The following is a 17783-nucleotide window of genomic DNA, read 5'->3' as shown; positions in this document are numbered from 1 at the left end:
ATACTATATGGAGGACTGGGCAGTGTATTTTAATATATGGAGGGCTATGAGGAGTGTATTATACTATATGGAGGACTGAGGCGTGTACTATACTATATTAAGGACCAGGCCCGGATTGACCACTTACCCAACTGGGCATTTTCCCGCTGGGCCGCCATTTTCAAGAGGTGATGGGCCGCTGGCGGCGGGTCGGGCTCTTTTTTCCTGCCGCCGGCCCTTTAAATTTTCTGGCAAGGCAGCAGGCAGCGGGGGGGTTAAAAACGTGACGCGACGTGGTGACGCTTCACGTCGTCGGTCGACAAGGCCCCGCCCCCGGACCGCAGCAGGAGGAAACCTGGCAGCAGCGGCCATTTGTAATTTGAGCGCATGGCGTGGGTGGGCGAGTTGGACTTGGCGAGTGGCGACCCTGGGCTGGTGCTGGGCCATGATGTGAATGACTGTGACTCTCAAAAAATACTGCTACAAAAAGGCTGCATTACTCTGCTCTAATGCAGCCTTTTTGTAGCAGTATTTTTTAGGAGTCACTCACATAAGTGACTCATAAGTCATTATTTCCCTCTACTCCTCTTTGGTCAGACCTCATCTGGAATATTGTGTCCAGTTTTGGGCACCACATTTTAAAAAAGACATCAACAAACTGGAGCAAGTTCAGAAAAGAGCGACCAGAATGGTGACCGGTCTGCAAACCCTGTCTTATGAGGAAAGGTTGCAGGATTTGGGAATGTTTAGTTTGCAAAAGAGAAGACTGAGAGGAGACTTAATAGCTGTCTACAAATATCTAAAGGGCTGTCACATTGTAGAAGGATCAACTTTATTCTCATTTGCACAAGGAAAGACTAGAAGCAATGGGATGAAACTGAATGGGAAGAGACACAGATTAGATATTAGAAAAAACTTTTTGACAGTTAGAGTGATCAATGAGTGGAACAGGCTGCCACGAGAAGTGGTGAGTTCTCCTTCAATGGAAGTCTTCAAACAGAGGCTGGACAGACATCTGACTGGGATGATTTAGCGAATCCTGCTTTGAGCAGGGGGTTGGACCAGATGGCCCAGGAGGTCCCTTCCAACTCTACGATTCTATGATTCTATGATTCTACATCATGGCCGCTGTGTGCTGACTGCGGGTTCATGTGTGCGGCCGGCGGCAGAAGTTGTGCGGGGCTGGAGCAGGGGATGTGCGCAGCTCGTCCTGCTGCTTTCCCATGTGTGTGCTGCCATGGAGGCAGGAAGTCTGGCTGCAGCCATGAGCGCCGGACTGGAGCTCACCTATGGGGACGACTGCGAGGTGGCCGTGAGTGAGGTAAGTGTTCTCCTCAGCTGGGTGCTGTCACTGCTCGGGGCTGGTGACTTGGCCAGTGCAGCGTCAGTGGAGACCATTCATGTGTGTGTAGCCTTATGGCGCCCAGCACCCCGCTGCTGTCACTGTGCCCTGCAGGGTCCTGGGTGGCTCACAGCTACGGGTACATGTCACTAATGAGACCCCCACAATGGATATGCTCCATGTACCCGGCACTGTGGTCTCCAAGAGAGAGACCCTATAACTATTCCTACTATTCAGTCCTCCGTGCATTGTCCGTCTGCACTGAGCTGTACAAGTACCGCACACATGGACTCCAGCCCTGACCAGAGAGGACGGGGATCTGGGGGAAGGGAAAGGAAGTTGGTTCCTTGGGGAAGTTTTTGTCTCTGGAATATTTTCCCTGCTGTTGCTAGAATCAGGCCCGGATTGGTAATATAACCAACCGGGCATTTTCCCACTGGGCTGCTGTCATGTGGGCCGCGGGCGGCAACGCCCGCCCATCTGGCCGCTTGCCAGCTGATGCGGCTACTGGCCTGGCTGTTGTTCCTGCTGCCGGCACGGCGGTTATAGTTTCCAACCCTCCCGCACTGCAGGGGGTATACGGAGCGGAGCCGTGTGTGTACGGAGCGGAGTCATATGTGCACAGGATGTACGGAGCGGAGCCAAGTGTGTACGAAGCATACAAAGCGGGCTTTTCCCACGGACACAGGAGTACACGGCGGAGCCCCGAGGAGAATTTTAAAACTCACACATGACGTTCCACCGGAAGTGATGTGCTGGAAGCTGACCGGAAATCAGATAATTTCATGAGGAGATTGTGACGGAACTAGGAATGCTTAAGTTCCGTTACCATGTCCTCTTCCGACAGCGGGGAATCGGGGATGCCGGCCATGTGAGCGGATCATGATATGTCCTGCATTGGGAGGCTCAGGTGGGCACTACAATGGGAGCCGGGCTGCTATAGTATCTTTATAGAATCTTTCTTTATTTCTTTCTCATTCTCTGTTCGGTCTTCCTCTCATTTTCTTTCTCTCTCTGTTCTTTCTCTCTCTCTGTTCTTTCTTTCCCCCTCAGTTCTTTCTTTCTCACTCTGTTTTCTCTCTTCCTTAGTGACAGTCAGTGTGCCCATAATGCCCACCACTGTGCCCTCAGTACCAGTCAGTGTGATCAGCAGTACTAAATGGGTGCGGTTGGGCATGGACATGGGTGTGACTAGTTGCAAAATGGATGTGGCCAGGGCATGGCCTAAAATTTGCAGCGGCGCGTGCAGGGCGCCGCTGTCTTTCTCCCTCTTTCCCTTCTTCAAAACTTGGGAGGTATGATAGGGGCAGCTATGACCAGGGGGTCTGGTTGCCCAATGGATAGCAGTTCTGCCAGGAATTCTGCGTACAAAAGGGGAAAGAGCTTTGGGAGGAGTACTAGAATCATAGAATCATAGAATCGTAGAGTTGGAAGGGACCTCCTGGGCCATCTGGTCCAACCCCCTGCTCAAAGCAGGATTCGCTAAATCATTCCAGTCAGATGTCTGTCCAGCCTCTGTTTGAAGACTTCCATTGAAGGAGAACTCACCACTTCTCGTGGCAGCCTGTTCCACTCATTGATCACTCTAACTGTCAAAAAGTTTTTTCTAATATCTAATCTGTGTCTCCTCCCATTCAGTTTCATCCCATTGCTTCTAGTCTTTCCTTGTGCAAATGAGAATAAAGTTGATCCTTCTACAATGTGACAGCCCTTTAGATATTTGTAGACAGCTATTAAGTCTCCTCTCAGTCTTCTCTTTTGCAAACTAAACATTCCCAAATCCTGCAACCTTTCCTCATAAGACAGGGTTTGCAGACCGGTCACCATTCTGGTCGCTCTTTTCTGAACTTGCTCCAGTTTGTTGATGTCTTTTTTAAAATGTGGTGCCCAAAACTGGACACAATATTCCAGATGAGGTCTGACCAAAGAGGAGTAGAGGGAAATAATGACTTCACGTGATCTAGACTGTATGCTTCTGTTAATACATCCTAGAATTGCATTTGCCTTTTTTGCTGCTGCATCACACTGTTGACTCATATTCAGTCTGTGATCTATTAGTATACCCAAGTCTTTTTCACATGTGCTGTCACTTAGCCCTATTCCTCCCATTCTATATATGCTTTTTCCATTTTTATTGCCCAGATGTAGTACTTTGCATTTCTCCCTGTTAAAAACCATTCTGTTAGTTGCTGCCCACTTCTCCAGTTTATTTAAATCTTTTTGAATCCTCTCTCTCTCTTTTCTAGTATTAGCTATCCCTCCTAGCTTTGTGTCATCAGCAAATTTAATCAGTTTACCCTCAATTCCTTCATCTAAATCGTTGATAAAGATGTTGAACAATACAGGGCCCAGGACAGAGCCCTGTGGTACCCCACTTGAGACATTCTTCCACTCATTCTTCCATTCTACTGTACCTAAAAGCAATAAATAGGACTGAGCTGAAATAATGGGCACAGCTGTGGCTACATGTTATATAGTCGTGTTAATATCCTCTCACTTCTTGTAACCTTCAAGTGTACAAAGATATTATATAGTCACCATGTGACTAGTGGGCCTGTGTAACTTCAAATGCCAGGGCTGAATTTTAGTCCCAGTCCGGCCGTGTTGAGGACTATGGGGCGTAAATTGTAGATGTGCTGCTGATAACATGATACTGTATGGTGATCTGTTAGTGATCCATTAGTGATTGTTCTGTCCCCATCATTCTTTCTCAGACGGTGGAAAGAGGCCAGGAAACAAGTGTGGAACAACTTCAATATTGTCGATCACACACATTTAGCGTCCTGAGCTCAGCGCATGTAAATACAATCGAAATGCTTCTGTGTGATGTGCAATATGTTAGCATTTGGGGCCCCATTTTAAATTTTGCCTAGGGCCCCAACTTTGCATAAAACCGGCCCTGGATATGGTATTGAGTAGGGAGAAACCAAGGGAATAAATGACGGAGAAACTTGGTAGAAACTCAGGAATTATTTTGATGATTTTTTAATGGAGGGATATATTGTAAAATTGTATCCATTTGTCTCTACAAAGATTAGCTGAAAAGCGGAATTATAAAATAAGGGAATGAGAGTTTCCTGTGATCTGGATAAGGCTAGTTTCACATTAGCGTTTTTTTGCGCAGCGCATCGGGCGCATAAAAAACGCAAAGAAAAACGCAAAACAAACGCGCGTTTTTTTAACGTCATGCGCACGCTGATGCGTCAAAAAAACGCAGCGTTGCTTGCGTTTTTGCATGCGTTTGCGTTTTTTTATGCACATGCGTTTTTAGGTGTGACATTTTTTCCATTGTCTAGAGAACATTCTAGACTTGTTTAACCCAAAAACGCATGCGTTCCCATAGACTTCAATGTTTTGTTTTTGCGCATTCCGTGCGCATGCGTTTTTTTGCCGAGACAGGGCGCACCAAAAAATGCAACATGTTGCGTCTGGCGCGCCTGGCGCGAAAGACAAAAAAACGCATGCGCACGAAAACGCAAGTGTGCGCAAGACCATGTGCACGTCATGTTAAACATAGGTGCGCAGTGCGCATGCGCACGGGTGCGGACGATGCGCTGCGCACAAAAGCGCAAATGTGAAACCAACCTAACATGGATTTCCTTACGAAGGAGTCCTTTATTCAGGTTGGGGTGTGCTGCTGTCTATGAGTGGGAGAGAGTCATGGCAGATATTTTATGGGGAAAACACTAGTCTTTTGCTCAAAAGATACCCATTGCTTAGATTAGCAATTTCATGAACAATCTAATGTTCTGATAAGAAGAGATCCTGAATGACAGTTTGAGATCAGAAAGTCCCGCTTCATCCTATCCTGGGCATAATCCCCCCCCCACAAAATAAATCAAGGTAGAGAGCAATTTATTAAAAAACTAAAAGGAGGAGCAGTAAGGACTGCTTGAAACCTGTACGGTATATAAAAAATGCTATCAAAATAGAAAAAGCTTCAGCATTCAATTTGAAGAATAATGCAATAATTTTATTAAATTGACCAATTGAAAAGGAAGAAAAAAAGACACTGAATTTTTTGGCCAAACACAGCCTTTCAAGAAATATCTCTACAAAATTTAACAAAAATAATGAATTAATAATACATAAATAATAAAGTTAATAGGTCAAAAGCACAATTGCACCAATAAAGCATTAAGACTATAACATTGTGAATTACAGTACCAGGACCACATGGCTGCGAAACAATTAAACAATGTGTTTTCACTTGGGAAGATTTAATAAAATGATTGCAATATTCTTCAAGTTGGGTGCATTTTCTATTTTATTGAAGACCATGTCCTACTTTATTTTTTTCTGCGTAAAGAATTTTCTTTTTTCCTACTAACTATAAAAAAAAAAAAAAAAAAGCTGAGATCCCCATTTTTAGAGCATTTACCCTCCCAAACCATGAGAGCTGCTACTCATGAGATCAACAGGAATTTGAACTCCTAAAGCGATTGCCACTGAAAAGGAGAGTTTTGGGTTATGTGTTTTAGTACTGGCATTAGAGAAACGCTGAGTGCTTCTGATATCATGTAATAGACTTTGAACAAAAGTTGTACCCTCAGTTAGTGAGTCAATATCTTCACAAGAAAATGGAGTCAGCAGCTCAATATATCTTATAAAAGTCCAATATACAGTAGTCAGGTCTTCATTTTTTTCCAACAGGAGTGTATCGAAAAGTGTTGCCCAAATCAAACAGTGAATTTCATAATACGTTTATTTAATCCAATAAACTGAAAACGTTTCTAATGTATAAATTCAAAATTCCCTACCGTTCCCTCAACTTCTCCCAGCATGCTCTGGGTATTCTCAAACAGATGATCATAGGACACTGCTGTCACTCCCACTGCTTCTTTTTGTGTCCTATAACGGATTGTCATCAACTGCTGTTACTCACCACAGCTTCTTTCCCCACCATCTAATGCTGACGTCCCGTTTCAGTAGCAGCGATGACAGAAGCAGCGGTCACTTCTCTATGCTGCCACGCTCCTTCTGTCCCTGCTACCTCATTCACTGAAACAAATCAGGGGGCTATAAAAGAAGTAGGGTGAGTGCCACCTCCTGATGACTATTCGATTTAGGCTGATGGCAGAAGCTGTGGGGTGGCACTGCTGTTACTCACCCTGCTTCTATAACCAAATGGAAACGGACGAGTAAAAACAACCTTAATTGCATATGTATGGGAACATAGTGTAAGAGCACTTTTCTAGAGGAAGGTATAAGGTGTACATAAAGAATAGATATATGGGGCAAAATTGAATCCATCTAGAAGCCAATACAATAGGTAATAAGCTTACATAGTGTATATGCATATAACATACTCACATATCTTTACTGGGACCTTTGCTACCTAGAAAGTAAAAGGTATTAAAATTAATTCAGTAACTTATGCCAGTAGTAATACAGTTAATATTTGGCTCTAGAGTTCAAGTCCTCTTCCTCTCTGAAGAGGCAATTTGCATATACAACTTCCCAGAGGAGCATGCAAGGCCTTTAAGTCTCCTCATACTGGCGTGCCATACCTGGCATGTCACTCTCCACAAGGAGAAACCCTACCCCTTATATTAAAGCACAACATTTCTAAAGAACATTCCTATTTCTTCATCCTCTGCAGAGGTTTGAGGATCCTTGCTCCTGAATAATTACAGCAATTAAAAGGAATCTGCCACCAGATTTCTGCTGCAGCTCTCTGAATGCGGAGCTCTTTATAACCCCACCCACACAACTGTGACAATGTACACTGTCTAGGCAGAAAGCGATTGGGTGGGGTTCGGCCCCTCTTCAAGTTTGCATGGTCTCCTAATTTGTGGCTGAGCTGATATTCACAATAAATAAATGAGCTGGGGATAATTATCAGGCACTGACTTGGAAAAGACAACATCCTAGTACAGTGCCACATTTAGAGTCAGTGACCTCTATAGTACAACACATTTTTCTATGGATGTATACACATTGCATATGGACTGTGCCAACAAAAGATGCCTATACTTAACCAACTCTTCATTACCTTCAGTATTATCTGCTGGGTCAATCACTAGACAATAAGGTTTCCTTAAATTAGATAACCTGAGACACTGCACAATAATTTATCAAGAAACCATTAACAGAGTTGCAGTGCAAGGCAGTTACAGAGGAACATAGACTGCAAGAAAAAAAAAAAAATCAATAAGAGTTAAAAGTTACAAAGAGCTCAAAGGGGCAGAACAGGATTATATATAAACATTGCTGCACCATATTCATGTTTAGTGTTAGTTATGTTACGTATTGCAGCTACAATACCAATGTGTGGTACAAGACCCAAGGCCGATCTAACCTGGGGGTAATCAGCACCCACCGGACTAGTCCTGGCTAATTTGCATAAAACAAGTAAGCCGTAAACTTAATCACTTGACGTGAAGCATAGCTCTCCGTGCTTGGCCAGTACTTTACAGCATACCACTGAGCATGTGAATGAAAAGAATGTATGATAATATTAAGCAGACCTCGATTACAATAAAATAAAGCTGTAAATACTTATGTCCCCCCAAAAAATTGAGAAAAGTATTCAAGGGTATTACCTTTATTGGCTAAGCAGAGAAATTATATTTGCAAGCTTTCAAGGCTCAGAAGGCCCCTTTATCAGGCAATTACTGAGAAGAGATGGCAACATTTATATAGGAATTATACAAGGACATGAGAGATGCTTGAAAGATAGGCCAAGGAAATCAAATAAGGTTTTGTTATACATGTAGATGAGGTGGAAGTGTTCTATTAGAGATCTGAAGATCTTCTTGTAGAGGTGTGAACTGGAAGTGTTCTGTCAGACATCAGGAGACCTTCTTGTGGAGGTGTGAACTGTGTCCATGTAACGAGTCATGAATACAGGTGTCAAATTAAGTCCTATTGTTAGAGACTGAAACATATGTATAAATTTGAGCTCCCATATTTTCCTTTCTCTGTCACTATTGAAATGACCTTTCAAAATTAGGACTTTTAGATCTGCCATACTGTGTCCAGGTCTAGAGAAGTGTATTCCTACAGGTGTGTCCAGCTCATTTTTTATCAAACCTCTCACAGTATGAGACAAATATGGCCGAAATGAAAGTTCTAGCAAAGGGTCTAACATTCTATCCCACTAAACAGCTTGACACAGCTCAATTCTGCAGTGATATTGAGGAATTCTTCCGCAGATTAAAGCAAAAAGAATTCTTCCATGACCACACAGATAATCCATCACAAATCAGTGAGACAGACACATCAAAAAAGAAAGAGGACAAACTGGACCCCACAACCAGGGCTCAACCAAACTCAAACTACTAGAACAACAGGACGCGGCACGTGATACTGTCCTGTGTGACACGGCTCGCAGGCCGGTAACTAAAACAACAAGACAAAGGGAAGGGAAACAGTTACAACGGTGGGCCCTGTGATAGGGAGCGGGGAGTGGAGACCTCCTGCACTCCCCTGAGTCAGTGTCCCTCACACTAACGTTCCCTAGGCCGGTTCCGCATCGGACACCGATCAGGATACCTGCCACCCTAGCACACCCTACCACCTATCCCTAGCTAGGGAGCTGGGTGGCGCAGACACTGGCCCCACCGCTGCACTAATACACACTAAGGAAAAACACAAACAGGGAAACACCACTTAGCTTTACTCTGTTACACTTGCTCCTGGCAACTGAGTCCACCACCAGCATGTAGCTCTCCTCCTGAATCGCTGCCACCAAGCTCTGTCAGAGCTACAAGGCAAGGAATGCTCTCCAGCTCCTTCCTCCACCAAGGATGGTTGAAATGAACACTATCACCAACACTGATTGCAACACCTGTGACTCTTATAGCAGAGCCAACAATCACACTTGCATTATAATCATGTGCACTAAACAAAAGAAACTAGAGTGCAACGATGCTCACCACCATCAGGGGGAAAACTTAGAACAAACAACACACAGTGCAATAATCCTAATGGCCACCGGGGGGCAAAAACACCTTAAGCACAGCTTAGGAAAAAAAAAAAAAAAAAAAAGGGTTACCTGTGCTTTATATCAGTCCTGATCCAGCATGGATCATGACAAATATCATTAAACCAGCAGATAAAGGGGGAGCTGTAGTAATTATGAATAAGACAGATTACATCCAGGAAGCACACAGACAACTCTTGGACAAAAAATACTACACCCCCCTTCAGGAAGATCCCACCAAAAAATGCAAAGAGGAATTAACAAAGATGATCTATATTATGTCATCCTCCCTACTAGAGCCAATACCAGACAACCCCCAAATAGGTACCTTCTACATGTTACCTAAAATAACCAAGAAGGTAATCCAGGGAGACCCATCATCTCTGGTATTGGGACATTAACTGAGAATATCTCTGGCTGGGTGGAGAACATTTTGAAACCCTTGGTGAGGCAAACACCCAGCTACATCCAGGACACCACAGACATTCTCTGCAAATTGTCAGCACTGTGTCCCACTTCCAGAGGGTACAATATTGGCAACCATGGATGTAGACTCCCTATACTCCAACATTCCTCACAGAGATGGGATTGCTGCATGCAAATTTTTCCTCCAAAAAAAAAAAACAACATGGCCACGGAACTAGCCTTGCAATTCATCAGGTTTGTGCTCCACCATAACTAATTTTCCTTTGGAAACAATATATACTAACAGTGCATGGGCAGCGCCATGGGAAGCAAAATGTCACCACAGTATGCTAACCTGTTTATGGCTAAACTAGAACAAGACTTTTTGGCATCCTGCACTATCAAACCTCTAGCATACTTCCGCTACATTGATGACCTACTAATAATCTGGAAAGGCTCAAAAGGAGGACCTGCTTACCGTCCACAAAAACTTCAAAAAGTTCCATCCAACCATCAAGCTCACCCTCAACTTTTCAAAATCCCAAATCCATTTTCTAGAAATGACCATATACAAAGACAATACCGTACAAACGACTATTTACCATAAACACACAGGACGTCCGGCATACCTGAGATGGAACAGCTTTCATCCGAGACAAAAACAAAAAATCAATAATCTACAGTCAAGCTCTAAGGTACATTCGGATCTGTTCAGACGAGGATAGAAAACTACAACTACTATCACTTAGGAAAACATTCCTACAACAAGGATATCAACCACTTGTAGATGAACAGATCCACAGAGCTACAAGGATCCGAAGAATCAGCCTCCTGGATTACAAACAGGAGGCTAAAAACAGGGTGCCGCTTGTGGTCACGTACAACCCTCACATGAACATTTTAAGGAAAATTGGCACTGACCTCCAACCCATATTCCACAGAGAACACAGAAAACAATATTCCCAGAACTGCCACTGCTCTCCTATAAACTGCCTCCCAACCTAAGGAATATCCTTGTCAGAAGTGCTCTCACATCACCATCAGAGACTGGCACAGTCCCCTGTAACAGTAAGAAATGCAAAACCTGCACCCACATATTCCCAACAGATAAAGTCCCCATACCCACCACAAACTATTTTTCATGTACATCCTCCAATGTCGTGTACATGATACAATGTACAAGGTGCAATGCAGGAACATACATAGGAGAAACTAAACAAAAACTTCAAACAAGGATGAATCTGCATAGACATACGATAAAAAATGAGCTGGACACGCCTGTAGGAATACACTTCTCTAGACCTGGACACAGTATGGCAGATCTAAAAGTCCCAATTTTGAAAGGTCATTTCAATAGTGACAGAGAAAGGAAAATATGGGAGTTCAAATTTATACATATGTTTCAATCTCTAACAATAGGACTTAATTTGACACCTGGATTCATGACTCGTTACATGGACACAGTTCACACCTCCATAAGATGGTCTCATGATGTCTGACAGAACACTTTCAGTTCACACCTCACCTCTACAAGATGATCTTCAGATCTCTAATAGAACACGTCCACCTCATCTACATGTATAACAAAACCTTATTTGATTTCCTTGGCCTATCTTTCAAGCATCTCATGTCCTTGTATAATTCCTATATAAATGTTGCCATATCTTCTCAGTAATTGCCTGATAAAGGGGCCTTCTGAGCCTTGAAAGCTTGCAAATATAATTTCTCTGCTTAGCCAATAAAGGTATCACTCCTTGAATACTTTTCTCAATTTTTTGGGGGGACATAAGTATTCACATCTATTTTCCTGGCTAACACGGTACCACAATATTATTTTGTATTGTACATCGTAATAAAATAAAGCCAAATTCATTCAGTTTCCATGAAGAAAAATTTTTTTTCATGCATAAAAATATTGCACCGAATAAATAGTGTAGCATTGTATTTTAATGTTCGGCCGACGCGCAATATCGTGAAAAGCCTTTAAGTTAAGTCTCCTATAAGAATTCAAAAGGGTTGTCCATGGCCACAGCCTGATGACGGAATCTGAATTTAAATAACTAAGGCCCGAATCATTATTGCACTTGAATTTTTTTTTTTTTGAGTCTATTTTACTGTTTTCCACCGTTTTGAGTTTGCGCCACATTCATCTTCAGTATGAGCCTTTTTAGAAGTCACTTTTTTATGCATTTGTCTTGGGGTTATTTGGTTGCTTTTTTTAGGAGATTGCCGTTGTGAGCAGAATTGAGGATTTCCACATGTTTTCGCCCGATTCATCTTTAGCAACTTTTCTAAAAGCCGCACAATTAGAAGCAAATGTACTACGGATCGCCCTTTGAGTGATTTTATGTATGCCAGATATTCCCATGCAAATGTTGCCACATTTTAATGGAACCTGGAACTTTTTGCGCTAAAAAAGTTACACAACAGGTTAAAGACCAAAATAAAGAGTGCGTTTTATTCTGGCAAAATTCATGAATTGTGTGTGATGAATTTGGCACGAAAATGTCAATGAATAGGACAAGTGACGTAACAAAATCACAAGAGATGAATTAGACCCCGAGTATTGATCATGATGTGAAGGTCAGCATACTGGGGACTAGAAGAGAATGTGCCAGACACAATGGTCGTTTATCTTCTACATTAATTGGCAGCTCCAGAGCAGAATTCATACAGGACATCCAGTTCCTATTTTTACATGACGCAAAAGCAAAGTACAAATAGAGATACAACCTATTTTACACCCGCTTGGCAGAAGACAGACAATGCAGCCATGAGGTCCCATTAACTTTGCATTTCTGGGGTCTCCAGGAGACCACACTGTCACATGCCCCAATTTAGAGGGGACTGAACTCATAATAGATTCCCACTAAAGTGTAACTTTAATATTGAACAGATTTTTGGACATGAAATCATTTTCAAAGTAATTATACAGTATAAGTTTTATTAGCATTAGCACTCCATTTAATATATAGCTTAAAGGGAACCTGTCATGTCATTTGTAGCATGTAAACTGTCCTCACTGCGTTGTTAGAGATGCAATGTGCATCACTAACATTTTTCATTAAAACCGGCGCTGTAATCATGTGCAAAAGGTACTTTATATAGTTCGATCGTACCTGCTCATTTAGTCCTAGGGGTGTGCTTCATTTTCATTCAGTTGCGGTTATCGCCGCCCACCCAATTTGAATGATGTTCCCAAGGTTGCGCCAATGTCACTCAAATCGGATTCGAAAATTCTGCGCTTGCGCAGTTTGTATTGTTGAGTGGCACTTATGCAGTGTCAGTTGGGGAGGAGACGCATGCGCCGTGCAATAGACACTACCGGATTGACACTGTCAGCGCGGCTCTATGATGCACTGCACAAACGCAGGAATTTTCAAATCAGGTTTGAGCAATGTCGGCGCAACCTCGGGAACATCATCCAGATTGCATGGGCGGCGACAGCCGTGACTGAATCCGAAGAAGCACACCCCTATGACTAAATGAGCAGGTACAATATAATTATATGAAGTGCTTTTTGCAAATGATTACAGCTTTGTTTTCAATGAATAAAAAATTGTTAGTGATGCACATTGCATATCTAACACTGCACTGAGAACAGTTTACATGCTAAATCTGACATGACCGATTCCCATGATCTGTCTGCCTGAAGCTGCTTTTGGAAGATAGAGCCAATGCTGAAAAATGCTTTTCAAAGAGATTGTCCTCAAATGCACAAATGGGGGGTGGGGTGTCCGCTTTATTTTTCCAGAAAGAACGTACATTTTGTCCATGGGGGGGGGGAAACGCAAACCTGTATTGTAATTCTAGGCAACTTCTTAACCCAGTTTTTTGCTCCCCTTCTTCCCACGGCCATAACGTTTCTTATTTTTCTGTCAATATGGCCCTGTGAGGGCTAGTTTATTGCGGGACGAGGAGTACTTTTGAATGGCACCATTGATTTCATTTTACCATACCATGTACTGGAAAATGGGAAGAAAAATTCCAAATGCGGTGAAATTGAAAAAAAAAAAAAAAAAAAAGTGCTATTCCACAATTGTTTTTTGGATTTTTCTTTACAATGTTCATTAAATGCTAAAACTGACCTGCCATTATGATTCTCTAGGTCATTACGAGTTCATAGACACCAAACATGTCTAGGTTCTTTTAATTTAAGTGGTACAAAAAAAAACTTCCAAAATTTTCAAAAAAAAAAAAAAAAAAAAATGTATTCACATATACATACACACACACCCCTATACTATATGTATATTTCTATTCTATAGTAAGCCGTCAGTGTGATTTTACTGTACGCCGCACTGAATTGCCAGCTTTTCAAAGGACACCGGTGCGTATTTCTCACAAGTCACACTGATAGCCCGTGCGGTGTGCGAGTTTCTCTCGCACCCATAGACTTGAATTGGCGAGTCTATGTTGATGGGAGCTGCCCCATAGATTAACAGTGGTCCGAGTGCTATGCAATTTTTTCTCACATAGCACTTATCCGTATTCTTCTTTAGTGTGACTCCAGCCTCATAGTGGGGGGTGTCGCTCTTCATTCCCCCCTTTATTCAGGACGCAAACTCTCAACAAATTGTCAAAGACTGGGTCCAGCGTCATTCTTGCTAAAACAAGGTTTATTAAAGAAGGAAATAATTTTGTCACTGGTTTTCTCAGAAAACGCATACGCTTGCCTGAGCCCAGCATTCTTGTATATGGGGGAGTTGGAAGGAATGTCAGTCGCACCATAGTTTGGCCAACAGCTATGTAATATACAAGGCCTGTTTTACAGCTGGGCACAGGACTGGGGTTTAAGTTATAATCTATAGACTTTTATGTGAAATTTATACATACACTGATGAAGATAAAAGAAAATATCCACTTGAAAACACAAGTGGGATAACAATGAATGACAGATCATGAATTTATGGCCATTTTAGGTACATTAGGGTAAAGTGCTGGATTATTTTCACTAATCTTTGCACTGGAACTGTTGAAATAACTAACAGGCATGTTATTTACTTGCTAATGCCGTATTATGTCCACCTTGATTTATGCAGGCGACTATACACTCCCTTTTTTAACAAATGTATACTGCTAGTGCCCTTTATACAGTGGCATGTAAGGTTTGGGCACCCTGGCCAAAAATCTATCTACCTATATATTATATACAGTATACACACACAAAATTATATATATTATATATTTTCCCCTCAATATCTCACCATAGATCAGTATAAACCTTTTCATTTTAGGTCAACTAGGATTACCATAACTATTAGGCTGGGTTCACACGTAGCAGAACTCTTGCGGAAATTACCACGAGTTCCGGAATTCCATTCCGCGGGAAAATCGCATTTTAAATTCCCGCGATTTTCCCGCGGAAAAACTAGCATTTTGCAAGCATAATTAGCATGCAAAATGCTAGCGTTTTCCAAGCGACCTGTAGCATCGCTTGGAGAACTGATTGACAGGTTGGTCACACTCTTCAAACATAGTGTTTGACAAGTGTGACCAACTTTTTACTACTGAGGCCGCCTATGCAGAATCAGTAGTAAAAGATACAGTATAATGTTTAAAAAAAAAAAAAAAGTGTTATTCTTACCATCCGACATCCTGCGCAGCCTTCCCGCCTCTCTCCACACTCCCATTCCCAGTAATCCTTTGCGAAAATGCCCGCGATGACACAAGTTCTTGCGGGATCGCGACGTCTCGCGGTAATTCGCTATGACGTTGTGCGAATGACCGCAAGACTTCGCGATCCCGCGAGAACGGACGTCATCGCGGGCATTTTCGCAAAGGATTACTAGGAACGGGAGCATGGAGAGAGGCGGGAAGGGTGCGCGGGACGTTGGAAGGTGAGAACAACAATATTTTTTATTTTAAATTCTTTTACAGGGATATGGTACCCAAAGCCCGGAGGACAGTCTCCTCTCCTCCGGACCGTGGGTACCATCTGCAATTGTTCGGCCTACTTTTCGCATGGTGTGCACAGCCACATGCGGAAAGTAAGCAGAACAATGCATTCCTATGGGTGCGGGATCGTCGCGATTCCACAAAATTAATGAGCATGCTGCGTTTTTTACCGTGAAGCGTTTCCGCCGCGGTAAAAACCGCAGCATTAGCACAGCATTGCGGAATCCTATAGGAATGCATGGGATGCTTATTTTTCGCGGCAAAATCGCGCGGTTAAAACCGCCGCGGAAACGCGAAAAAAACGCCATGTGTGAACGCAGCCTTAATCCTTTCCAGATGCCAGAATGAGAAAAAGAAAAAAAAAAAAAAAAGAGAAAAAGAAAGAGCGAGAAAGAAAGAAAGAAAGATAAAAAATAAAAGGTAACTACAAAATGCAGTTTTTAAATTAAGGTCTATTATTAAGGGAAAGATAATTCCACACCCACAGGGTCCTGTGTGAAAAGAGTGATTGCCCCCTAAGCCTAATAACTGGTTGGGCCACTCTAAGGCCCCTTTCAAATATCAGATTTTTGCCATCAGTCACAATCTGTCGTTTTTTTAAAAAAAACGGATCCAGCGACTGATGCCACTGGATAATCCTGCGCATTGTATCCTCTGCCGCCAATAGGTGACCTGAGTTCACCTGTCACTTTGCGGCACTACAGCGTGAGAATTTTCTCACGCTGTAGTGCAGTAAAGCTAGAGGTATTTCCAATGACACACTGCCGGAAGGTTATCTCCGGTCAGTGTGTCATCGGAGGCCTATAGAGCTGTCACATCTGCTGATGTGACAGCTCTATAGGGGATATCGTCGTGGGACAATCCTTATTAATGGGAATACATCGGACAGGGAGTATATTGTTTTTATTTTTTTGCAGATCTATGGCTTTGCTGGGATCTGGGCGTGTAATAAAAATGAAAAAATGTGTTTTATTTCATTAAAATACTTTATTCTTATGTGTTTTTTTAACCCTTTAAGATTAATAATGGATAGGCGTCTTATTGACGCCTCTTCATTATTAACCGGGATTAATGTCACCTTCCAATAGCAAGGTGATATTAACCCCTTATTACCCCATATGCAACCGCTACACAGCAGTGGGAAGAGAGGGGCCAAGTGCCAGAATTGGCGCATCTTAGAGATGCGCCATTTCTGGGGCGGCTGTGGGCTGGTATTTGTAGCCAAGGGGGGCAATATCCATTGCCCCTTTCTAGGCTATGAATATTAGCCCGCAGCTGTCTGCGTAGCTTTTCTGGCTATAAAATATAGGGGGACTCCACGTCATTTTTATTTTTAGTGGGTCCCCCTATTTTAAATAGCCAGTAAAGGCTATGCAGACAGCTGCGGGCTGATATTCATAGCTTAGGAAGGGGCGATGAGTATTACCCCCTTCCCAGGCTAGAAATATTGGCCCCCTGTTTTCCCCCCTGGGGCAGAAAATTGCACGGGAGCCCACGCCATTTTTTTTTCCATTTTTAAAAAAAATATGTCTACAGATCTGTCTGTAGGAGTTTTTAAAAACGGATCTGTCAAAAAATGGAAGAAATGGATGAAAAAATGGATGCGACGGATCAATTTTTTTTTTCAACGGATCCGCTATTCGGATTCATCAAAAAACAGATCCGTCGCATCAGTTTTTCACAATCTGCAACGGATCCGTCGATCCGACGGATTGTGATTGACGCAAAAAAATTGATATGTGAAAGCAACCTGCGCAGCAACAACTGCAATCAAATGTTTGCGATAGCTGGTAATAAGTCTTTTACAACGCTTCGGATGAATTTTGGATCACTCATCCTTGCAGAATTGTTACGAGGTACAATACAAAATAATATTGTGGTACAGTGTTAGCCAGAAAGATCGATGTAGATACTTATGTCCCCCCCCCCCCCCCCCAAAAAAAAAAAAATAATAAAAATAAAAATTTGAGAAAAGAATTCAAGGAGTGATATAATTTTACTGGTTATCCAATAAAAAGGTATTTGCAACCTTTTGGGGCTCAAAAGGCCCCTTCATCAGGTTAATTACAAGTAAATTACTGAGAAGAGATAAGTATTTGCAGAATTCTTGTAATTCAGCCACATTGGATGGTTTCTAAGCCTGAACCACTTTAAGGCCATCCCAAAGCATCTCAAATTAGATTAACCCCTTAGAGACCCTGCCCATTTTCGTTTTTGCGTTTGTTTTTCCCT

The 17783-nt window shown here is 42.5% G+C and overlaps 1 protein-coding gene across 3 annotated transcripts in view; it reads right to left on the bottom strand.

The window, feature by feature from the left end:
* The window catches only part of CUNH12orf75 (chromosome unknown C12orf75 homolog), a 64371-nt gene that overhangs the window by 12383 nt on the left and 34205 nt on the right, over nucleotides 1-17783 (bottom strand). For all 3 annotated transcript variants that reach the window (XR_012222731.1, XM_073556925.1, XM_073556924.1), the window contains one exon: nucleotides 6635-6659. Coding sequence is in view for 2 of the 3 variants with exons in the window: in XM_073556925.1 (XP_073413026.1) it covers nucleotides 6635-6659 (25 nt within the window). In the remaining variant the exon portion in view is untranslated. The remainder of the gene's footprint in view (nucleotides 1-6634; nucleotides 6660-17783) is intronic.

This window comes from Dendrobates tinctorius, unplaced genomic scaffold (genome assembly GCF_039654945.1).
Source record: "Dendrobates tinctorius isolate UK_male_01 unplaced genomic scaffold, ASM3965494v1 ptg000241l, whole genome shotgun sequence".
Lineage (NCBI taxonomy): Eukaryota > Metazoa > Chordata > Amphibia > Anura > Dendrobatidae > Dendrobates > Dendrobates tinctorius.
This window is presented reverse-complemented; position numbering and strand designations above follow the sequence as displayed.